At 41.8% G+C, this 24,983-nt stretch overlaps 2 protein-coding genes across 10 annotated transcripts in view; one reads left to right on the top strand and one right to left on the bottom strand.

The window, feature by feature from the left end:
- THUMPD2 (THUMP domain containing 2) overlaps positions 1-11,998 on the top strand; it is a 55,076-nt gene extending 43,078 nt beyond the window's left edge. For 2 of the 6 annotated variants that reach the window (XR_001894043.3, XR_001894037.3), the window contains exons 11-12: positions 3,756-3,848; positions 6,701-7,846. The gene's annotated coding sequence lies outside the window, so the exon portion shown is untranslated. Of the gene's footprint in view, positions 1-3,748; positions 3,849-6,700; positions 7,847-11,542 lie in introns of those variants that run through there. The other 4 variants (XR_001894044.3, XR_001894039.3, XR_001894048.3 and 1 more) reach the window with 3 other exon arrangements.
- Positions 11,999-16,123: 4,125 nt separating this feature from the next.
- The window catches only part of TMEM178A (transmembrane protein 178A), a 52,917-nt gene continuing 44,057 nt past the window's right edge, over positions 16,124-24,983 (bottom strand). For 3 of the 4 annotated variants that reach the window (XM_009184050.3, XM_009184049.3, XM_003908542.4), the window contains one exon: positions 16,124-17,080. In XM_009184050.3, coding sequence (XP_009182314.1) covers positions 16,839-17,080 — 242 coding nt within the window. In that variant the 3' untranslated portion in view covers positions 16,124-16,838. Of the gene's footprint in view, positions 17,081-22,500; positions 22,660-24,983 lie in introns of those variants that run through there. The other variant, XM_021924772.1, reaches the window with a different exon arrangement.

Raw genomic sequence — 24,983 nt, 5'->3', positions numbered from 1 at the left:
GGAGAAGGAGCTTTTTTTTTTTTATGTTACAGAGAATTCCAGGAAAGATGAAAAGATGATGAAATAGGAAAAAAGGGATAAGTGCTAAAGCAGTGTCCTTGAATAAGGATAAAATGCAGTCCACAATTGGAGGAATTAACTTTAGACAGGAACATGATAATTTGTTCACGATTACAGGTAGGAAGACAACATGCAGACATTTCAGCTATAGTATGATAAATATGCTCCTAAAAATTTTTTCATTCTCAAATTTATGCACTAAAAATAACAGAATTTATAAAAAAAACATAAATTCTGGTTAGGGCAAACCACTGCAAACATCCAGTTTTGCAACCTGAACACTAACAGAAACACCAATCTTAGTAAAAATATTGGCACAGTTAAGACGTTGTATTTCTAAGAAATATGTAAGTAAATAAGGACTTCACCTTTTCAAGAAAAGGGCAGTGTCACCTTGATAGACTTAGGCATAAAGAAGGGTAAGGAGATGCTGAGTTACACAACCGGCACTGTCTGCCTGGCCAAGGCAGAACCTGCAGCCAAGATGAACCAGAAAAAGCCTGTGAACCAGAACAAGTGCCTTATTCTGCACCGTGTTCGTTCAACTCATTCCATTGGCATCCTTCGCATTCAACTGCTCCTGTCTGGTGACACAAAGCTTTAACATGCTAAAGAGAAAAAATCATATATGAACCAACCCAGTTTCCACATCAGAGTGACATCATCTCCTTACTTAGCAATATTCGATTTAATGCCCATTACAGAAACACGTGTTGTAAGAGAACAGATTATAAGTGGGAGCAGATGCTGGAAGGTGGGCGGATGTGGTGGTGGTAGACTGTGGAAGTTCTCTTTCAACTACTTCAACTTTCTCAGTGAAAAACCATCCAGTAACTTACCCAGCGTCTGAGTCTGTAGCTGGAATAGCTACCCTCAGCAGTTGCGGAATACCCATAATGGCTTTCTGATCCATGGAGTAAGGGTATAGATTTTTGGAAGGGCTGCTTCCCACTCCTTAGGTTCCCCTTCCAACCAAAATAGGCAAAGGCAATACCATATATTTGTAGGAGCTGCAGATGTTAGTGCCACCACTGAGAAAGGCACAGATGTTGATGGAACTCTCTGGCATCTGAAGGCAACCTACATAAGCTTTGGATTTGCTGCTCTGACTCTTTTACTATTAATTGTGGCGTGGGCAAGAGACGGCTCTCCAGTTGGTCCAGCCCTACTGTAAGCAGCTCCCTAATGCCCTTAGAGACCCAGGAGATCTGATGGTGCTTAGAGCAACTGGGGCCCACCTGGAGGGTGTGTGGAGCCTGCAGCAAATCCCAGTAGAGGAAGCACAGCTGCAGCCTCTTAGCTTTTGGAGCAAAGCCAAGCTCTTTTATGCAAGTAATTATTCTCCTTTTGGAAATAACTCTTGACTTGCTATTGGGACTTGCTTCTGAGGGCTTGACCATGGGACACTAGGTGACCATGTGACCTAAGCTGCCCGTCTTGAAGTAATGACACACCAAGCCACAAGTCGCATGGACCCTACCCAGCAGCACATCCTCATCAGATGGGAGTGGTATATATCAGCACTGAGTTCCACATGGCTGACTGCACTCAGGAGCTGCAGGGGCAGTCAGTGCTTTTTCCTCTCAGTGTGCCTCCTGCCACACTCACCCTTCCCTCATAGCCATGGTCTCATGGGGAATCTCCAGTGCGCAGTTCACCAAGGAGAAAAAAGTCAAATATGGCTTACAGATGACTCTGCAAGTTTTGCTGGCACCTGTGGGAATTTAATTGCAGCCCCACTCAGTGAAAGACAGTGGGGAAAGGATATCCTCCCAGGGAGCAGGACTTGGAGTGGTCCACATTATGTACTTTTCCTGGAAGGAGAGATGGCCTCAGAGGCAGATCCTCACCATGTCATCCTCATGAGTGTCAGTTTAGATGGATGGTCAGGGACATGAAAGAAGGTCTTGGGAAGAGGAATGTGGATGGACATCTTATACTAAACCCCAATATAGGTGAATATATGTGTCCTATTGGAATGGTCTCAAGAGGCCATAATGTGTAGGAGGTTCTAAGTATGTAGGAGGAAGATTGCCTGCCCAGTGCCCTACCTTTTCCCCAGCCATCCTGGTGCTTGCTCAGTGGCCCCATAGACAATGGTTGCAGAGACAGACAGAAACAATGCACTGGCCCAACAAGGACTTCTCGCCAAGATGTGGCTACTGCCACTGCTGATTAATTTCCAGCAGCAGTGACCAACCCTGAGACTTAATGTAACACTACTGCTGTGGTTTGAGTTTGTCCTCCTGGAAGCTCACATTGAAATTTGATCCCCAACATGATGGTTTTGGGAGGTTGGACCTAGTAGGGGTATTTGGGTCATGTCGATAGATTCCCTCACAAATGGATCAATGCCCTCTTGAAGGAGCTAGTTCATTCTCACTCTCCCAGGACTAGATTAGTTACCAGAGATTGACTGTTGTTAAAAGCAAGTTCTGCTTCCTAGACATTCTCTTGCTCTCTTTGCACCTACCCACTGACTTTTCTGCTTCTCTGCCATATTTTGAGCCAGCACATGGCCCTCACCAGAAACTGACCAGATGTGGCACTATGCTTTTGAATTTTTCAGCCTGCAGAATCATGGGCTCAATAAACAACTTTTCTTTATCAGCTACTCAGTCTCAAGTATTCTATTATAGCAACACTAAATGAACTAAAACAACTACAAACAGGAGGGGAATTATATTGAAGACCCTCCCCTTGTGAAGAGGGCAATAATTAGTCCTCACTGGAATAACTATTTACTCTGTATTTGAATACCAACAACACCTCCCATGAACTTAACAAATTACCTTATTCACTATCATTCATTTCCATGTAACAGTGCTTCTCACTAAAGAGCTCATTTTACAGGGATGACAGTGAGACAAGAGACTGAGGCACATGGGATTTCTTGTCTTACCATGTGTTCCATAACCTGAAGCACAAGGCCTTATGGCATGATGGAATGGCTTACTGAACACCCAGTTATTGTGCCAGCAGGAAGATAACTCCTTAAGAAGCTGAGGTGCCTCCATACAGGATACTCTGTGTGCTATGAACCAACAGCCAATAGATGGTGCTATTTCTCCCGTAGTCAGAATAAAGAGCCCAAGAGCTGGAAGTGAGAGTGGTACCTGTTACTATATCACTCCTAATTACCCTATTAAAATGTTTGCATCTTATCACTAGAGCATCTGGGCTCCCTGGCTTAGAGGTCTCAATGCCTCTTGTTCCAGGTCGGAACCTTCAGTGCTGTCTCCTATTGCATGAAAAGTCAAGACATACTCCATACCATCCACTGGTCTCTCCATCTCTTGGAAAGATCAGTTACATTAGAACAAATGACCACACCACCACCACCGCTACTGCCACCAGCCTGTGGGTCTCCTTTCTTACAGGGCAACCATGAGAAAGGAGCTTTCACTAGGGGAATGCATAAGCTTCTTGATGCCAGGCAGTCTGGATTTGATCTATCAGCTCTTTACAGGAATTGTCTAGAAAGACAGCTGCCCTGCACCTGGGAAACTTGAAGGACCTAGTGATCTTAGGGACACTTGATATGTTATAATCTCCCTGCCAGGGAGAGGTGAGGGGAAAACCACCAGTTGTATGGGAATCTGAGCTTGAATGTAGTCAGCCCCTTTTTCTGAGAAAAGAGGTGCCCCCAAATTCCCAGCTGCTCATTGTCCATTTAATCCACTCTGAGTACCCAGGGTCATTCGTGGAAACCCTACTCCTTTCAAAATCGTTCCCAAGAGAGGATTTCTTCTGTCAGCAAACACAACAAGAAGCCATTGAATTAAGAGGTAAGACTGCCACCCAATTATTTTGGGTTATTGATTCCACTGGACAGAAACACACAAACAGGTTGAACTATGTGGGCTGGAGTGTTTGCTCCTAGTAATCAGAGAGAGGTATGTCTAGAACCCAATGTTAACCTAGGTTCTTACCAAGACCGGAGATGAGACAAAGGTTTTCTTGGAGATAATTTATTCTGGGAGCTGGCGACTGGAAGGAGTAAAAGAGAAATAAGGAAAAAGGTAATCCAAGGATGCACTGTTGAGCAGATCACCACTGTGAGAAGCTGGGATCTGATCCTGTAGGACCGCTCTGAAGAGCTGCGTAGGATGCAACCCAGAATCGTCTGCTTAAGGAGCAAAAGGAGAGAATATCCACCAGCTCCTGTCTCCCACTGGTCAAGAGTAGGATGACTTTAAACTCCCTCCCAATTTAAGAGTTCCATCCCACAGTGTAAACCCTAACTTACAGAATGTCAGATGGAACTAGAGGAGGAATGGAAGCCACCCAGAAATCATGTTCTTGACATGGATGTGTTACCCTTGTCAGAAGGCGAGAAGATGAGCAGATTTTTGTGTCAAGTATAATTGCATATTTTACATGCAAATATTCGTTATTTGGAGGAAGTTTAAATATCAAATTAAGAACAGATACTGATGTTGGGCATCCAAAGGGTGCATCAAAGTGGTAAATTATCATATTTTCCAATGTTTGAGTCCCACCTCTCCAGGGCAGGAACCAGAACAGCTTTTCCAACCTATGTTATAGGTAGAGTGGAGGCCAGACACTGACATATGATCATTGGATTCAGATGTGAGCTATGCGGAGGAACCAGGCACCATGGAGTCCACTTTCTGGGGGACAGGCAGCAGAAGCATCTGGCCTCGGGGGCTAGCTGGGGTAGAGGACAGCATTCAGGGTTCATTATCCATGGTGCAAGCTATCGTGTGGCTCCCCGGCAGGGGTGGCAGTGGATCTTTGAAACTACCATCTTGTTGTATGGTTTGGATGGTGTTCCTGGTTGTGTAGTCCCCTAGATTAATTTTCTGGCCCCCTTGAGCATTCTAATTTTTTTTTTAATGAATTCCTTTTCTGCTGAACAACCTAGAGTTATTCTGTTGATTGCAACTGGGGGCCCTGTGCCACACACCAAGGTTACTGAAGCACTCTCCTGCCCTGCAGGCTCTGCACATCTCATTCTCAGTGGAGTCCCTCCAAATGTTTTGCATTTTTTCTTTTGCCATATTTTCTAGGTGTCTATTTTATCAGTATTTGGCACTCCCTCCCCAAAATCATTTTTAATGTTTTGGCCTCCCAAAGATTTTGAATAATACAGTCTTTGTCATCGTCTGCCTAAGCCTTACATACATCTTTAGGAGAAAAGAAGAAGCATGTAGGCGTGGACTGTGTGACTGAAATGCAACAAATGATGGATTAAAAAAAATTCATTTATTGATTTGGAGTGACAGTGATGTAGATCATAAGGGGTAGTGGTATTAATGATCTCGGTGTACTCTGCAGAATTAAATCATGATTTTAGTTTCTGCTAAAATATCTTTAATAAATGCACACAACTATAAAGCTTTTTGAAAATTTATGAAAATTTGAGGAAATCAAATAAATGCAGTACTATTTTAAAGCATTTTTTCCTCCTCCAGAATAGGGTACAGGGTATGGCCCAGACAAGAACAATTAATATTTTTTGAACTAAATTGAACTAGCTCCTGGTAGGAGGAAATAAATAAATGCCTGTAGATCTGAGAACAGTGAATCAAAGGGACACTTGGAAACCATCCAAGAGGCAGACAGCTCTCCAGGGAGACACCAACTTCCTATATAACCTAGAAAGCTAAGTCTCAGAGAAATGCAAATCAAAACCACAATGAGATACCATCTCACGCCAGTTAGAATGGCAATCATTAAAGTCAGGAAACGACAGATGCTGGAGAAGATGTGGAGAAATAGGAATGCTTTTACACTGTTGGTGGGAGTGTAAATTGGTTCAACCACTGTGGAAGACAGTGTGGCGATTCCTCGAAGATCTAGAACTAGAATTACGATTTTACCCAGCAATTCCATTACTGGGTATATACCCAAAGATTACAAGTCGTGCTAGTATGAAAGCACATGCACATGTATGTTTATTGCAGCACTGTTCACAATAGCAAATACTTAGAACCAACCCACATGTCCATCAATGATAGACTGGATTAAGAAAATGTGGCACATATATACCATGGAATACTATGCAGCTATAAAAAAGGATGAGTTCATGTCTTTTGCAGGGACATGGAAGAAGCTGGAAACCATCTTTCTCAGCAAACTATCACAAAGACAGAAAACCAAACACCGCATGTTCTCACTCATAGGTGGGAAATGAACAATTAGATCACTTGGACACAGAGCGGGGAACATCACACACCGGGGCCTGTTGAGGGGTAGGGGGCTGGGGGAGGGGTAGCATTAGGAGAAATACCTAATGTAAATGATGAGTTGATGGGTGCAGCACACCAACATGGCACATGTATACCTATGTATCAAACCTGCACGTTGTACACATGTACCCTGGAACTTAAAGTATCATTAAAAAATCAAAAAGCTAAGTCTCATTAGGGATTCAAAATATACTGAAGTTTGAGAAGAAATGCTCACTTAGATATTAAGTAAATATGTCTGTTCAGAGAGCTATGCAAGAAAGCCCTTGGACTAAAATTAGTGAGATGCAGTCTTAGCAAAATCTTGTTAATTAAGAAATCCAGGTGAGTTTTTTTTAACGCATGCTCATATTTTCCCATAGTGTTTGTAGCCTTCTCAAATCTTTTATTTATTCATTTATTGATTTGCTTCTTTCTTTACTTAGCTACCAGGCAGTGAGTACTCGCTACATGTCAGGTTCTAGAAATGCTCCTTGGTAAACTGGCCCTGCCTGAATGGCTGCTGTGACAGCTCTCTGAAAGGGATGTGAGCAGGAGCGAGAGGATGCCAGCCGGAAGTCCAGGCTTATGAGATACAGGAATATCCTTGACCTTTGGAAATGGAGGGATGAAGCCACTCTCTGGAACACCTCGGCAGAGAGAGAAAAATGAGCTGAGTCCAGGAAAACATTTGAGAGAAATTTATGGATTGTTGGAAATGTAAAGAAACAACTTAAAACGTGCTTGAAGAGCTCAGCTTTTTATCTTAAATTCCATGAATTTATTATGTTCCAGAGAGTCAGGAGATTTGAAGTGTAATTTTGCCATCTGAATGCCACAATCATTTAATATTGTCAGTTTTCATTAAGTTTCTTCAGTGAGTTACTGCCTGCTCAAGATGAAACAAATGACAGCAATTACTCCAGGGCCCTTCCGTACCCACCCCCAACCCTTACACATTATTTCTACCATTTTTTGGTCACCCTGCTAGCTGCCTTTTTGTGACTCTTGCCCTTGGTATCTCTACACTATGTAAGATTGACTTCACCTTGGACGAGTGGACACATTAACCGTGTATTTTGCCAGAGAGACCCAAATGCCCAGTACTGGCCTCTGGATATTAACATGCGAACCAATTAACAGGGGACAATTTGTTCACTGGGCCAAAGGTTTTTTGTCTGTTTTTCTGTACGTCAGATTATACCACTCTTATGTTTGGAATCCTCCAGTGACTTTTCATTTTACTCAGAATGAAACCCGAAGTCTTGGGTTTTATTGGAAAGGTGTTCAAAGGGTGCCGGGTAGCCTTGTCTCCCTCTTACTTCATCTCAACTCTCCCTTTCATTCTACCTTTCGCTGACCCTGCCACATGCAAAGCTTGTTCCCATCCCAGGCCTCTGTACCTGCTGTCTACTCTTCCTGGACATTCCTCAAGTCACCTGCATTGCTCAGGCTCTCTGCACAAGTGTTTTCTTATCAGAGAAGCCAACGCTGGCTTCCCTAAACTGGCCATCCCCTCACCCTTAGCACTCTATTCTCCTAGCCACCTCATTTTTCATTCATAGCACCTATCACCACCACCTACTGCACAAGCCATGTTTTATTACTGTCTGTCTCCCTGAGACAGACACAAAGGAAAAAAGAACAAGGTCTTTTCTGGAAGGAAGTTTTTTTCTTTTTTCCTTTGTCACCTTACAATGGCAGCTTCTTGAAGGCAGCAGCTTTGATTTATTCACTATGTATTCCCTGCACTTGAATCAGTCTCTGGCACATACTGGGCCTCTATAGAGATGTGACAAATGAAAGAACATGTGAATGAGCAAGTGAACACAACTGGTCATTCATTTGACCACATGTGTCTTTGTTCCACAGTATTGAGATGTCCCTGTTTTCGCTGAGGTCCCAGAACCATTTTGCCACTGTGGACCTGCTCCTAAAGAGACCACAAAGAGTTTGAGTCTACAATAGTAAGCAAAGCCTGAGAACAACAAAAGAAAAGTAACGTTGAGAAATAGAGGCTGTGAGGCAGCAAGTCGGCTTCACGGACCAGGGATCACCGTCTTGGTGATGTGTCATTCATTTATTCCCTCATTCCTTCAGCACACATTTACTGGCATTTCCTCCACACCCACTGACATCCCAAACAAGTTACTTTTCTTGGTCATCTGCCAACCAAGTGAACAGAGCCAGAAAGGTTCAGAATGCTGAACCAAGTTTCCCTCGCATTGGCCAAATCCATGCATTCCAGTGTCACAAAGGAAACAAGAACAAATTGTCTTTCCCTGAGGGAAGATTTTCTTTTTCCTGTGTGATATTGGAACGTATGGAATCGTGCAACACAGAAGCAGCTCCTCAATCGTTACTAGGTAAAAGATTGACATTTTCTGACACCTTTCTTGATTATGTAGGCGTATCACAGGGCCTACAGACCCACAGGCTGATTGCTTTAAAAAATAATGAAATTGTACTGAATTTCCTCTTAACTCATTGTATTCTTACTCATCTGGCTCCTCAAAGGAACTGGTTTTGGCGGGGCTGGGGGGTTGGATAGGGTTCTGAGGGCCACTCACCCATCCCACCCCGCATGGCTCCAACAAGGCTCTCCCTCTAGCTCACCCTCGGTCTTTCCTCATCTTCATTTCACTTCTCTTGAAAACCATTCCCTTACTCCTGTGAACACTCTTTAAACCGTTACTTTATTTGGAGAATTCTTTAAGAACTGGTTCATCTCTTGAGTCAATACTGCACTAATCACATGCATTATCTCCCCCAGATTACCTTTCACAGTTGGTTCAGTTTCAATTCCCAAGTCCATTTTATTTGAGAGACATGTTGGCATAATAGCGATTTACCGTCGTCACCACAGAGGCCTGTAAAGTAGAAGCTCCTCGACGTGTTTGTAGAAATACAGATACTTACTTGGACAGGCTGACCTCAAAATCTACCTGACTTTTTTGCTGGGAAGGTGAACCTTCTGCCAGAGACTGGCTGAGAGATCTCGGGTTAGTGCTCCGAGTCTCCGTTCCTCTGCTGTCAAAGAGGGATGACCATCATAGTTCCCATATGCCTCCAAGGCTGTCTTGAGGTTTGTTTTGGTTTGGTTATGGGGTGTTTTCTAAGTCACTGCACGGTGACCAGTCTCTCAAAGGGAAAATTCGAAATGAAGTACTGTACTTTCCTTGAGATATAATAAAAAACTTGGAAGGTTTCCTTGTTTTGATTCAACATCAGATGGCTTTATTTTATCGTTAGTGTAACTTAATATGTTACGTCTTTTAAATTAGTTCACATTCAACTTGGATAAAGGAAATAAAAGTTTGTAGAGGTGTTCAAAGTATTTTTCAGGCTTCTTAAATGTGTGGTTATTACCACCATTCTTGGAAATCACATTAGTTCATGGATGTCTCCAGAGAGATTGAGAGAGATGATTGACTTGCAGGGCCACACATCAAGACAGTCAGGGAGCAAGGATGGAAATTCATGAGTCTTTGAGTTGTTATCCTACCTCTAACCGTAAGGCTAGATAGCCTCTTTTTTTTTTTTTTTTAATTACTTTCATCTAATAATTTAAAAATTGCCATCAGGGATGCTGTCACAGGACAAAGCAAGGAGGACATACCCACTTAAATATAAATCTTTGAGCAGCCCTACTGACATGGAAATTTCTCATAATGTTCTGCGGGGGAAGTGCCAAGAAGGTAATTAAAATTGCTATCATACCTTTAGGCTACTGCAAACTGCCAGGTCTCTTGAAGGTCAGTCATGTAAGGAGAGGTTCTGTGCTTACAAAAATAGGTCTGGCATTCTTTACAGAATTACAAAGTGCAGTGTGCACTCTGGCTGAGAAATATAGAAGCTTGATTAAAAACTATAGAGCAGTAACTTCCAAAGAGACGCTAGGAAAATGCAGGGGAATGTGAACCTAGCTAGATGTATGAGATGTTGACAGTAGGCTCAGATAGGGTTAGAAATGCACTGTGGAAATACTGCTGGGTCTTGGGTAGTTGACGTGGATGCTGTGCAGGAAGGTGGAAGGACTTTGGAGTGAGCAAGCTGGAAACCAAATCTTGGCTAGTATCTTAGGGAAGGTTACTTAACCTCTGTGAGCCTTGGCTTCTCTACCCACAAAGTAGGGGAAAATAATAACAAGATATGGTATATAAAGGACACAGCCCTGTCACTGAGGACATACTGAGGCAGTCCCTCACTCAAGGACTCGGTCTCATCAGTGACAAGAAACAGCGCTGAAATAGCTTATGAGAATCCGAGCCTTCTTTGCCACTTCTTATTTATGTCTAATATTTACAAGAATGAAGGAGACCTAAAAGTTGACAATAATATGGCTCCACTGCCATCCTCTTAGAATTAATTAGGTGCTTTATTTATTGACTTACGTATGTATTTATTCTTTGAGAAACCAACCGAGTCCAGAACAAATGGCAAATCAGGGCTTAGAGGAGAAATGAGAAAACTTCAACAATTTATTCGGGTCTTTAGGTTCATTTTAAACTCTTGTGATTAACAGATTCAACCAATATGATAAGTGCAATGTGTTTTACCTGTGGGGAATGAATTTGAAGCCCACTGAAGCCACAGCTGGGTGAAGTTCAGTTCAGGCCTGGCCAAGTTTCTAAAGCAAGTATTTATGTGTTCATCACAATCAACCTGACTGACAGGCAAAGCTATGAGGATGGATAGAAAAGGTGTTTCATGATTCAAGAGTGAAATGCCCTGAGCTGTGATTGTGTTCTGGGAGCAAGTCAAGGGAGCCCAGACCCTCTGTGTAGGATCCAGCGGAGCCTCCGTGCACCCTTGCTATAGCAAGGTTTCCATGCCCTTTCCAGGATCCCCAGAGGATGCCGCTTCATAGTTAGCCAGATATTGAGGGAATTTGCCCCTAAGGTCTTGATTTAGAACACTTCCTGATGAGCATAAAGGTACAGTTCATCCATCCTCATACCCACACTCAAGGCAGTGGCCTGGTCAGACTCTGGGCCAACCAAGATGAGCACTTCACTAGGACAATGGTCTGTGCTTTAGGAAGATCAGCCCTAAGATGTGGGAGTTTATTCTCAGAATTTCTCATGAGTTCCAAAAAAGGGAAATGCTTACCTGAAGCAGACCAATAGTCTATCTGGTGTGATTGAAACTGGGGATGGCCAGTATGTGACATCTGCCTTTCCCTTTCATTCACAAATGCTACATCTTTCCCCCTTGTGCCTGGACTGAAATCTTCCCAACCACTACTAATTGATCAAGCTCACACTTAAACTGAATCCTATTTTCAGGTCTGAGATGCACAACTTCTGGAAAACAACTGGAAATCAGAGAGGAATCAGCTGGCAGCTGTGTCAAATAGCAAGCAGGCGCATTTGGGCCATTGAACTATTTTCTCAACTACAATTGCCAATTCCAGTCTCCATTAAATAAATGCTATCCTATATGACACTGAGTTAACCATAAAACTTAGCAATTTTTCCCTTTTTCCCAAATTATTTTATCTCCTTTTTGATACAAGAAGCAGTTTCCTTAGTAATTAACCTAACTCTACAAATTCTTTAGGTGTCATCCTAGTTAACTTCCCTTCTTTCCCCACCTCCATGTAACTTACCAGCAAATCAATTCCATCTCTAAAATACGTCCACCTACTCCTCTGCATTTTCATCACCACCCTCTCCATCCAGGCGCAATTTTGTTTCCAGGGTTCCTGTGCAACATCCTCCTTCCTAACTGGGTTTTTCACCTCTAGTTGTGCCTCTTTAAATCCATTCTCCATCCAGCAGCAGTGGCAACACTGAATTTTTTTTTTTTTTTTTTTTTTTTTTTTTTTTTTGAGACTAGTCTCACTCTGTTACCCAGGCTGGAGTGCAGTGCAGTGGTGTGATAATAGCTCAATAGCTTCTAGACTCAAGCAATCCTCCTGCCCCAGCCTGCCGAGTAGCTAAGCCTACAGGCATGTATCACCACACTCGGCTGATTTTAAAAATGTTTTTAGAGAGACAGGATCTCACTATTTGCCCAGCCTAGTCTTGAACACCTGGACTCAAGAGATCCTCCAGCCTTAGCCTTCCAAAACACTAGAATTACAGGTGTGATCCACCACACCTGGCCAACTGATAGTCCTAAAGTGGAAATCATATCACATCATTATCCTTTTTTAGGCCATTTGTTTTCTATTACCAGAGTAAAACCTAGACTCTTTGCTGCGGCCAGCAAGCCTCTGCCTATCTCGGCAACTTCACCTGCACCACTGTTCCGTTGTTCTTTCTGCTCTAGACTCATGGTCCTGTCTCCTTCCTCTCTGCAAAACATTCACTTAGAGACCTGAGAGAAACCAAGCATAGCCAGACCTTATAGTAGCAGGCGATATTTTACAGTGAAGGCTGAAGGGGAGAAAAAAATGGGAAATAAAAACAGAAAAAATGCTATCTTATTTTATAGCCAGCCAATCTGTTTTCCTCTTACAGGGGCTCCAGGCAGACATATTCTAATGTTTTAGGACAATTAGAAATCTTGCTTTGATGCCTGGCAAAATACAGGTTGCACATTAAGAGGAGCATGTATTGCACGGCCAAGTTGCCAGTATGCATTTGGTTGCCCTGAGCATCTTCAAGCATTTGTGTTTGTCCTGCATGCAGCACAGAAAACTTCCTCTTCTTCCAGTCAAAGGGCAAGGCCCCAGAGAAATTCATATGCAATTTAAGTGTGTTCTTGGTCAGGATAGCTATTTGCATTCAAAGGAAGTCATTTCTGAAGCATTCCTTTCAGAATTCCAATTAGAGATTTAAAACACACGCACGTAAATGAGAACGCTTTAAAACGAGGTGTAGAACCATATTGAGGTTACTAACTTAATAATGTTTGAGCCATCAAATAAATGTTCCATAGTAGTTCATAACACATTTTAAGTTATGTCTAGGTTGGTTTGGGTTAATAGTCCCTTTAATTATTCTAATGAGGCTTCCTTGCTTGCCAAGCTATATTCTCTTTCCATTTAGCCTCATCACACTACTGTATATTTTTTATGGGTTCCCTAAAATTGGTGCTAAGGGAGTCAGCTCTGTCCAGGAAAGAAAAGAGTTTATCTGTGACTCTGAATCCATGTATTGATTCCACAAAGACTGAAGAGCACCTATGGTGTACCAGGCACTGGGCGGGCTGAGCACCAGGACAAGGCACAGATTCCTCCTTATAAGAGTCTATGATCTGGTTAGGGGTTACCAGGCAATTCACATGCAGAGCGTAACTGATCAGGAAAGGAGTTGAAGCAGTGCAGCATGTTTGAGGAGGTGTCCAGGAGTGTTGTGTAGAAGCTGAGACACAAGGAAAAGTCAGAATTAGCCAGGCAGAGGAGTGGGTGTCCCCAGCAGAGGAAAGAGCCTGAGCAAAGACCCGGAGGGGGTAGGGTGCCCAGGCAGCGTGAGCATCCCAGCTGCGCCAGCCTCCATCAGGTGTTATATTTTGAGCTCATGGACCCCCATTCACCTGAGTCGCAGGTTCCCAGATTTTTATTCCCCTAGCTCACCTGTGGGGCACACTTTTGTCATTCTCAGACTTCAATTTCGAATAAGAAATCTTTAAGAGGCATCCCCCAGCCCCCACCCCCAACCTCCACAAAAAAAGTATTTTTTATCTTGCCAGGGCTAGATTCAAATAATGAGAATGTTGTGAAGTATGAAATGCACAGCCAATGGGAATGTAATTTAAAAGAAACTTATTTTAATAACTGAATAACCCTGGACTTATAAAACAATTTAGGGCCAAAAAGAGTAACCTTAATTTTTTTCACTTGTCCTTCACTGCATTTTTCTAGAACATAAGCTTTACCAGGGCAAGAACCTTTGTTTTGCCTCACTAATGTTTCCCAAGTGCTAGAATGTAAGCACGTAATAGTCATTCAGTAAATATTTGTTGACTACATAAGAAACGTTATGGGGGCTATTATGTTCTATGGAGGTTTCCCATATCCTGGGAAATCTTGATTATCAAGGACCACGGTGGTCCTTGAAAGATGAGGGAGGGTTTCCCCAGAATGGACAACAGCGGTTCTAATACGGCAAATAAACCAAGGACAAGGCTGTTAAAAAAGAGCAGTGTGTGGACAGAGAGAACATAGAACAAAGGATTTCAATACATTATTCTGTCCCGCACAGTACTGTGCAATCATTTCAATCATTCTTCATTCACAAGCCAGTTAAGAAAAAACTCCTAAGAGAAGCCCAAGGACTCAGGGCCAAATGCCCAGCACTGGCAACATTTGCCCACACTTCCGTGACAGTACGTAGAAAGCAAGGAACCTTGGCCTGGCACGTTGGTTGCTCCAAGCTCACTTTGGCTGGAAGGCAGAGAGCCTCAGTCCTTGCCAGCACTGGTTTGAATCCTAAGTGAACTCCCCTGGCTTCGAGGCAAATCTTTCTGGTGTGTGAACCCTTCAACCTCCTGCCACCGCAAGGCTTTCTTCTACTCTCACCTCAAACCCCTAGGAAACTTCTCTGAAACTTCAAAAGTTACTCACTCAGACACTGCTTTGTTGGTTGGAATATAAATGTCCAAGAGTCTTGACATCTTCTATGGGGATCTTTAAAAGAAGACTTCAAAGAAAGAGCTCTCCTGCTTTGAGAATTTCCCACATAATAAGTGAAAATAATTGCCCCTTTCTATACGTCTCTTTTCTCATCCAGAGGGACTGGTATATTAAAAGGCCTGAGAGAGTGCCAGTGAATATACTCACAAGCCTGTGCTGTGCCTTGGAGCCACGGAGCCAGAGATCGTGTGGTCGCCGGCATCCTCCAGCCCCTTTGGGCCCTTACGTGACAATATGTGGACACTGCCACTTGGAAATCAGACTCTATTCTTTGGGAGTAGATGATCATTTTCCTTTTATGAGGACGAAATCAGTTTTTATAAAGAAGAAACAAAAATCTTTTATGAAATTAAAATCTGAAACAGCATCTTACTTCTGGACATGGCGTCTTCTATTTTACAGGCCATGTTTATCCTACATTGTGTATAGAATCGGGGATAAGGGTTGGAGTTAAAAGGAAAAACTTAGAAGTCGGCGAGTGCCCACCCCTCCACTGAAAGATAAGAGAACGGAAGAATTTTAACTGTTGTCCCAAAACCCACACAGAGGAAAAAGGATTGAGAAAAAAATAAGCGAATGTTTTGAGTCTGATCCTCAGCTTATGAGTAATGTAAAATAACAGCACTTACCTCATAGAGCTTTGGAGAGGATTAAGGGAAATGACACCACAGCCCAGTTACTGGCACATAGTAACTGCTAAATAAGCGAGTTCACTTGGTTAGTAGCTAAGGAGATAACCACAGCTCTGGCCCAAACGAGTGGCTCTCAATCGCAGCTGTGGATCAGAATCATCTGGGATGTTTTTTCAAAAATGCTCAAGCCTAGGCCCAGCTGTGGACATTCTGAGTTAATTGCTCTGGGGTGAGGCCCAGTTTAGGTACAGCTGACCTCACCAGGTGATTCTGGGCAGCCGAGGTTGAAAATCGCTCTGTAAGAGGTCCAAGAACAAAAACAAAGATCATGTACCCTTATGACTGGATACATACCAGGCAGATGGTAAACAGGGGAAGAAGAGGGAGAGAAAGGGGGAAAAAGGGAGAACAACAGAATGAGAGAAGAAAATTTTAAATAGTATAGTAAGGTTTAAAAACAAGTTTGAAAATGACATCTTTTGTCAACAGCAAGTGTGTGGTTGCTACAAAAGGTAATAATGCCCAACCTAATTGAAATGAAGCAATTACTAAGTCTTAATAAGAGTCTTATTAAAACAACGGAGTTTTCATCTGTCCTTGTAGCTAGGGAGACCTGTTGATACAGCTAAAAGACATAAGAAAACACACCCAGATTAACAAGGGGGCAGTCATTTAATGCAGAAATCCAGTTAACATAAAGAGACGGAGGTTGAACAACAGGTCTTCAAACAATACTGCATAGTGTCACGAGTTAGCTCTTAAGCACGTTTGATCTGTTTATCTTATGATTTCGATTCCAGTACAAAGACGGAGAAGAGACTTCAATTAAAAAAAAAACAATAAGGCAACAGAAGAAGAATCTTCCTGTGACAAGGAACATCCACAAATAATGCACAAATATTTGGTGCTGACACAATAAGACACCATCAGGACAAGTTCTGAAGATGCTGCATTAAAATTTAACAAGCATGATACAATGACAAGAAAATTATACTCGCTTTGTTACGAATCCTTTTGCAAATAGAAATGACTCTCAGGTAATTGTTATATACAAACTTTCTGAAATAAATGGAAATCATACAAATTTTTCCATTGCAGTTTCTTCTTTCTCTACACCTAGAAATGTCCCATGGCACTGCTCCCTATTCTCACAGTCAAAGCATAAATAGTCATTAAAGCACTTGAATCCACAGTAGTCTTGTCCTTAGAAAGGTTGGGAGGTTTTGCATGATTTTCTATCAGTAATCCAGAAAGGGCTGGCAGGCAACAGGTTGGAATGTAAAAGACCGCTTTGTGCTTGGAATCCTGAACTCCGCGCCATTCCCCTCAGGGAGTCGCTCGCACTGTGGACAGGCCCAGTGCGTACAGTCATACCGTGGAGTCTCTGCCAGACTTTAGCTGTGCAATCTTGGTCCGGCTAATAAACGGATAAGCGATGCAGAGACCTCCAGCTGCCACAATAAAGCCTAAACTGCACCAGGCGCAAAAGATGGACCAGCTGTAACCATGTTCCACATCGGCAGGCAGGCTATAAATTAGCTTCGGGAGCCGGTTCAAATCATAAGAGATACTGGCGGCATAAGTACAGAGGGAAATGGTGCAAAATATCCCTATAAATAATACAAAGAGAACAGAATGATTAGTTACAGTTTGCCTGTTACAAGACAAATGCCAGACAGGCCTTTATGAAAATCAGATCAACCATTGAGGCGGTCACTCCAAATTCACAAATGATCTGTAATTCTTTTACTTGAATTAATTCATTTGACAAACACTGGCAACACTTCTGTGTGCCAGACCCTACACTAGGGAGTGGAGACGCAGGAGTGAAAAAGATAGGAAAATTCTGATAACCTGCATTATTCAGAATTATCTAATTTGAATGGTTATATATATTGGAATTCATTTGTTTATTATTAAAAGCAAAAGTTGTATTTTTAAAAGAAAAACTTCTATCATCAAATCAAGCACAAAATAGTTTTCATTTTCCTTCACTCTCCACCTATTTTCATATACTTATTCTGTTATAATCATTATACAAAGTATGCTTTCTTTTTCAATTAACATTATCATAAGTATTTATCATGTTGCCTTAAATAATATTTTAGATGAATTCATACAAGTAGCTAAATCTTTTTTGTTAAGGCATAGTCTTACATATACCAGGGCCTCAACAAATGGGTTTTTTCAATGAATGAATGCTTTTAAATAGTATAAATTAAGTCCAGCAATATGGAATTGGTGTAAAATAGCTGACTAAGGAGATCATCCACTTTCACCATTCAAAATGGAGGCAACTGGAGTGACATAAGGAATATGGACAGACCCAAAGCATTGCTTTTTAGACCAATGCGTGTGTATGTAATTTTCCCTCTGCAACACGAAAATCAGAACTGATTTTAAAAATGCTTCATAAGCCCCAAACACAGGATTTTTACTACTCAAGTCATGTGGATATAGGTGCTTCTATTCTACCACAATGGACCCTCAAGATGCTCCTTTTGGATAGGCAGAGGATCAGAATGTGGTGAATAATAAAAACAGAAACTGGCACCCAATCAAGTATCAGAATGTCCAGTTCTGTTCTGAATCCTACACATCTCTTCTTCATGTCTGGTTTATCCTGCATACAACAGAGATAACATTTATTGGCTGGAAAATTCCTTTGGCATCCTTACAGATACATGTAGCATCTCCACTGGAAACAGACACAGATTTTGAAACTGAAAAGAGAGAGCTAAAAGTAGCAGATTACCTCTCCAACCCCCTCAAAGCTCCCCACCCCCTACCCACCACCCTTTTTTAACCTATAGCTTTGGAGATTAGAAACGCTAGCAGAAAAACAAATTCAGAGCAGGCAGCAATTTGGAGGAAATAAAGACCACCTTAATGCCATCTTTAAAATGTTAGAATTCTGCCTCCATTCAAATCATGTAAGAGCACACTGCCTGACTCCTTTTCCAAATGTGCATTTAGAAAATAAATGTCCTAAATTAAAAGGACACTTGATCTGAGATAATTTGATATTTCCTACTCTTTGCTTAATTCTGCATTTAAACTCTAAAGTGATTCTGTTTTACTAAAAAGGATAAAATCTTTTCTTCTGACTTCTTGCTCCAATTTATTATAGCAAACATATCACTTTGAGTTCTCAAAGAGAAAAATTGAGATGGAAATAATTCTCTCATAAAGTAATGGACCATTCAAAAAAGAATACTCCACTTTTCTCAAACCTTGTGAAAAGCAAATGTTCTTAGATCTACACAAATGTTTTCCCTGGCACCAAAACAAAGGCAGTTTTTATTTATAACAAAGCCCTTTTAATAAATGCTGGTAGTAGAACAATAGGCAGTTAGAAAAAAAATAATCTTTGGAGCATCAACAAGTAAAGCAGAATAATAGAACAATGACATCTTCACAGGAAAAACAACTGTATTCTGCATTTAGCTGTTTGCACACAGCTGAAAGCCTAAAAGCAAGCATGTTTACAAGTAACATAGTTTTAATGACCTATGAAAGCTTGAGTTCAAACCTAAACTTTTAAGCATTCTTTGATGTCTAAGTGCGTTGGGTTGGGATGTGAGAAGTAAGTCTTCTAGTTTCCAGCTCTACTAAACACTGTGCAAACTTGAAATTACCTAACCTCTCTGAGCCTTGGTTTCTTCATCTAGGAAAAAAAGAGTAGGAAACTTGATTACTGAAGTCCCTAAAAGTGTCAAATTTCTGTGATTCTGTTATTCCAAAATGAAACATGAAACAAGAACATTTATTAAAACTTCCTAGTGAATCTAGTACTCGGCTTATGCAATTAAATGAAAATGGAATGTCCTATGTACTTATCTTTCTATATATACTCCCTTTGATTTTATACTTAACATTTATTTTATTAGATCCTCTCGCCTGCCAACCCCATAAAATTGCTTTTCATGACATGAATTCTATCATTACACCACCGGTTCATACTGAATAGAAAAGAATTACAAGAAAGAATCTAATCTGAGGATTTAACCAGAATGATTTCTCTCTGCCCTCAATGTCATGGATGGTTGTGCTTTTCCTGGGGAATTGATTTGTGCTTACCTCATGGACACTGTGAATGATGTCACTAATAGAATTTTTCTTTGTCCAAGTTGCCAGAGCACTGACGCTCCCTAAAGCTAAATCTATAGCCCACCATGAGCAAAAGTATGGGATTTCATGGCATGCTTTTGGCTTCTAATCTCACTCTTGGATCCATCTTGCCTTGGAAACCTGATTATCCCTTTGTCTTACTTTATTTATTTGTATTAATTTAAGTGGCATCTCTATGCCAGTTAAGTTTTTTCGGAACAGGGCATGCATCAAACTTTGATGCAGACTTGTTTTATTTATTGTTGCCTTTATTCACTCAGCTGAGCGTGGTGGAGAGGAGGCCTATCAGCCCACAAGTATGTCCCCTCTCTATCCATCCCCCTTCCCACAAATGCCCCTATAGCTTGCCCTTCCGTAACATCTCTTCTCCTTTCAAAGTGCTCTCGAAGTTGTTCTTAGTAAGAGGAAAGCAGGGCAGGAAAGAGTGACAAGAAAACCATATTTAGGAGCTCTTCCTTTTCAGACCCTCACATTTCTAAGAATGTTTGCACATGCATAGCTGCCACCACTATGATTTGTGAGATGGGCAGGAATGTGTGATGATTACAATGAAATGTACTAAGAGGAGAAAAGCATTGTTTCCAACTTTTCCAACAAGCTTTTGTAAAAGAAGCCTAACCCATTCAAGATATTTTTAAAAACAAAACAAAAAATCCTAAATTCAAAGACATCAAGAAAAAGCATTGTTTGAAATGACGAAAGCATTCTTACTGTAGCTGAATTAATAGTTTTAGGTCAATGTTGAGAGTGTGGAATTCTACGTTAGGTTCCACATACATGTCTTATAGTACTCATATGCATGAGTTTGCCAGAGCTGCCATAACCAACTACCACAGACTAGGTGGCTTAAACAACAGAACTTTGTTTTCTCACAATTCTAGAGGCTACAGTCTAAGGTCAAGGTGTCAGCGGGGTTGGCTTTTTAAACTTAGGACTCTCTCCTTGGCTTGTCAATGGCCATCTTCTCCCTGTGTCTTCACACAGTCTCTCCTCTATCACCATGACCAAATCTCCTCTTCTCATAAGGACAGCAGTCATACTGAGTTAGGGCCCATCCATATCACTTCATTTTTACTTAATTTTCTCTTTAAAGACCCTTTTTCCAAATACTGTCACATTCTGAGGTGGGGGCAAAGACATCAACAAATGTATTTGAGGGGACACAAAGCCCATAATGTTCCGCACACGTGTGTGTATGTGTGTGTGTGTACTCATGCACGAAATATATTTTTAGCTTTTTTATAGGTTTTAGCAAGATTGTACTATTCTAGGTGTTACTCAATAAGTTATTCAACAATTATCGAGTATCTACCATGTCCCAAACCTAGTTCTGGTATATTAGAGATAGTTAAGTTTCATGAGCTCTTTTTGGTCACAGCTGGACTCAGTTCAACACTGATGTGGTCAGGAACTTCAAGCAATCTCTCCACTCCACTTTCCTGTATGCCTCTCAGGAAGAGGTCATAGAGATCTCTTAGACTTCCCATAAGTTCTGCGTGGAGTCCAACAGAGCTGGGCACACGGAGTCAAGAAAACCTGAATGAAACTGAATTCTGCCATACGTTGAGTTCTACCAACTTAAGAGTCAGTTCGTCGCAAATTACCCCAAGTAGGGATTACCTATGTAGCAAGTTATTTCTGATAATGCTGCATTTTCATTGGCAGCAATCTAATTAATGCAAGGTATGTGAAAGGAGTATGGAAGGATTAATAAGGCATCACCTCTGCATTCTGAAAGTTCAAAATCTAATGGTCCTTCCTGAAGATCCATGGGGAGAAAGGTGGTCTCTCCTCCATTCTTCTCTGAGGCTTTCCCTTCCTTTCCACTTCTCCCCTGCCTAGCTGATACTCTTCAGCCAGCTGGTGGCCCCCAGAGAGAGAGAGAGAGAGAGAGAGAGGTTCCTGAGTCCTGAGCTCGGTCCTTACTACTGCCGGCAGCATCTTCAAAAAAGTGAATAAATTACTGGTTTCCTGACAAGCCCTGCATGCAACAACTTTTCTTATAAAATATTAAAAGGTTTTCTGCCAATATTCATAATTAGAAGATACCACGATATCACAGAATTATAGGGCTAGAAGGGATATTTTCACATCAGGACAGAAGTAAATTTATGCTACCATCCCCACAATCATCAACCTAATTTCCTACCCTAAAATCTTCATGGTGCCAGCTGGTAAGATGCAATTAGGGTAACGGGGCCCATTCTTTTGATCACCATTTTTTAATGTCCTTAAAAGACTGAAAGGAGTGGAAGTTGCTTCACCCTGTTTAGCCTGCTTGATAAATAATGTAACTACAACACCCAAAGGCATGAACATTGATTTTTTTTCCCCTACTCCTTCAAAAGGTGGCCTGCCCATCCTTCTGATCTCTTTGGTCTTCCTTCAAATGCCTTCTGCTGGTTTTCACACAGATTACTCAAAAAGCCATTCCTATATTGTCCTAACTGACTGGCAGAACTAACAGAGAGAAACAAACTCTTACACACACACACACACACACACACACACACACACTGCAATTCCTAAATCCCAAAAGCATCCAATCTGAAAGCATCCAATCTGAAAGACTGAAGCAACCTCTTTAGTGGCAAATCCTAGCCTGGTCTGACATAGGCTATTCTAGTTCTTATTGATCCCATTTAGTGTGAATATTCATGTGTTTAGCTACAGGAATGTTAATGTATTTGATTTCAAGATGCCACCCCAGATCTTGCTGATCTGTTGCACCGTGTTACTCTTCTAAAATAAATTTTTTTTAATCCTGAATTACAAAACACACCTGGCCCCCAAGGTTATAGAAAAAGTATCATGGACCTGTAGTTTCAGGTCATAATCAACGGATAATCTAGATAATTCAATACACCTACCATGGCGGAGTCTTTTTTTTTTTTTTTTTGATTCATTGAAACAAAAGAATGAATAACCAGTGTGGGTGGGTGTTAACTGTCCCTGGAGCTCTGCTAGGGCTGCCTGGACTCTGTCTTCTGTCTCTGCTGTCAGGAAGGGAGTGTTTCATGCTGTGTGTGATCTTCCAGTTGGCCACTCAAGGCGCAGCCTGTGAAGGTGAATGAATTTGGTGAGCAGTGAGACCCCCACCAAGGGAGGCCCAAGCTTTATCCATTTTTTAAGACTCCTAGTGAATTTAAAAAATACTAAAAATCCTACAACAGAGACCTAAAAAAGTGTTTAAAAATGTTTGCACTGAATAACCTTTTAAAAGATTTGTAACTTAAATTATAATAAGTATATTTATTATATCCATCTAATAGAATGCATCACTTAATAATATAGGTGGAAATATTCATTCACAGTACACTGAAAGCAGTATAGTCTAGTAATGGGCAGAAGCCTAAAGCTGGAAGATGAGAGTCTTATCCCCTCAATCGCCTGTGTATGCTTCTGTGCCTGTGTGTGTGTAACCTCAGAGGGTGTGACATCCAAAGTCTAAATTGAAGGCCCGTGGGGGATGTGCAGGCTGGCCCTGGCTCTCTGGGAGGACCCTTGCATGGCCCCAGGGAAGAGAAAAGGGGGTAAGACCTGGCTCCAGATGTGCATCGACAGTCAGCAGGGCTGCTGTGTCACATGTGGTAATCAAGACCTGTCTGTGCAATCAATAAGGCAGAAGGAGAAAGATTGTTCCAACGTTTCCATTTTAACCGCCCAACCTGTCACATGGTTGATGTTCTTCATTTGAAAGTTTAGCTAATAAGTTCAGGCAGAGAATGAAGATGGCAGAGCATTAGAAGGGGCTAAGTTTAGCATCAAAACTCTGTGGGAAGGATGCTGAGTTGAGTGGCTAAAGACACTCTGCTTAATTAAAATCGATTCTTTTAACCCTTTTTTTGCTCTCATCTCCTGCATATGAACGTTCTACAGCTAATTTATCTCATGCAATAGATTGACGTGGTGGTCTCAGTGTTTGCAAAGGAAATTTCAAGGCATTATTTGTAGTAACAAAAACAAAACAAACCCCCCTGAATCCCATAGCAACAGAACAGGTGAATCCAGCATAGCATATCCACTCCATGGAAAAACACGTTTCTCCTCTCCCCCTCTTCCACCCCCTCCCCTTTTCTTCTCCTTCCTTTTCCTTTCTTCTTTGCTTACAATGAAGCAAATACATGACAAGTTTTGGTCCAGAATAAGGGAAATATTGAAAAAAGGTTGTTTTGTTTTCAGGTGATGAGGTCTGTAAGTGGATTCCCCCTTAATTTCAATAATGCTGTTTGGGCAACCGAAACTAAACAAAACAACAGAACAATGTTAACAGTGTTAGGTTGTATCTATCAGTCCTTCAGAACTGGTCATCAAACTTCAAGTTTATTATTTGGGTTTTTGATGTTGTTGTTGTTGGTGGTGGTGGTGGTGGTTTGTGTTGTGGGTATTGCTTTGCTTGTTTTGATGTTGCCTAACAATTACATAGGAGCTTCCCATGCTCGATCCTGAGGACTCCTGAGCTCCTCTGGTCCAGAGGTACAATCCACACATGGATCCAAAATAAGGGTTGAGAACAGGAAGAGGTGGAGCTGGCCCAGGAAACTCCTGCCTCTCCTCTGTGCCCACCTGCCATTGAACCTTCAACTTCCTTTCATTTAAAACCAGACTGGCCCCTCAGTCTCCCAAGGAGCACTCAGTAGGCTTTCATGGCCTTGCAATTTATTTTAGTTCTAGCAATTGTTAGAATCTTTAGTTCTAACAAAAGTTCTAACAAATCCCCTGACAAGAGGAGTGGTATGGGGCCTTTCCAGGGTTGGGAGGCAACACATCTGTACCTCTTCGATATTTATGGAGACAAGAGTCAGAGAAATGGGGGCTTAAATAAAGAGGGAGAAGAAAACAGGTGAGATTTTTAAATTATCATTCAGCCCCAGCAGAAGCGTAAAGGAATCCTCCGTGCAGTGCGGTCTTCTATGATTCTTTGCTGCCCTTGTCTGCCTTACTCTATAATTTGGATTTTAAATGCATCCCTTGGGCAAGAACCCAGTGGCTGGTCTTGAGGGTCCAAATCCGCCTCTAAAACCTCAGAAACTAACATTTTAGCCTCCCTGTGCTACAGTCCTGGTGGCCACTGTGTATTCACCAAAATCCAGAAAACCTAAATTGGTTTTCTGCTCAGAACTAGGCAGGATCCATGTGACTTCTGAATGTTCCAGGACGCTGGTGATGATGCCCCACATTCCAGATCACTGCCAATGGTAGCACCATTTCGTGGAGTGGGACAGGGATGAGTGGGAGTTAGAAGGAAGGATCCCTGCCTGTGAAGTGGGTTCCTTAAGGCTGCAGGGTGGTTGACCGTGCCAGAGGGCAAAGCACCCCCGATCTGTCAGCCCTCAGAGACAGTCAGCCAGCAAACAGTGGTAACCCTGGTGGGGTGTGGCC

This window comes from Papio anubis, chromosome 14 (genome assembly GCF_008728515.1).
Source record: "Papio anubis isolate 15944 chromosome 14, Panubis1.0, whole genome shotgun sequence".
NCBI lineage: Eukaryota > Metazoa > Chordata > Mammalia > Primates > Cercopithecidae > Papio > Papio anubis.
The sequence above is the reverse complement of the archived record's forward strand: the minus strand, read 5'-3'. Positions and strand labels throughout refer to the sequence as shown.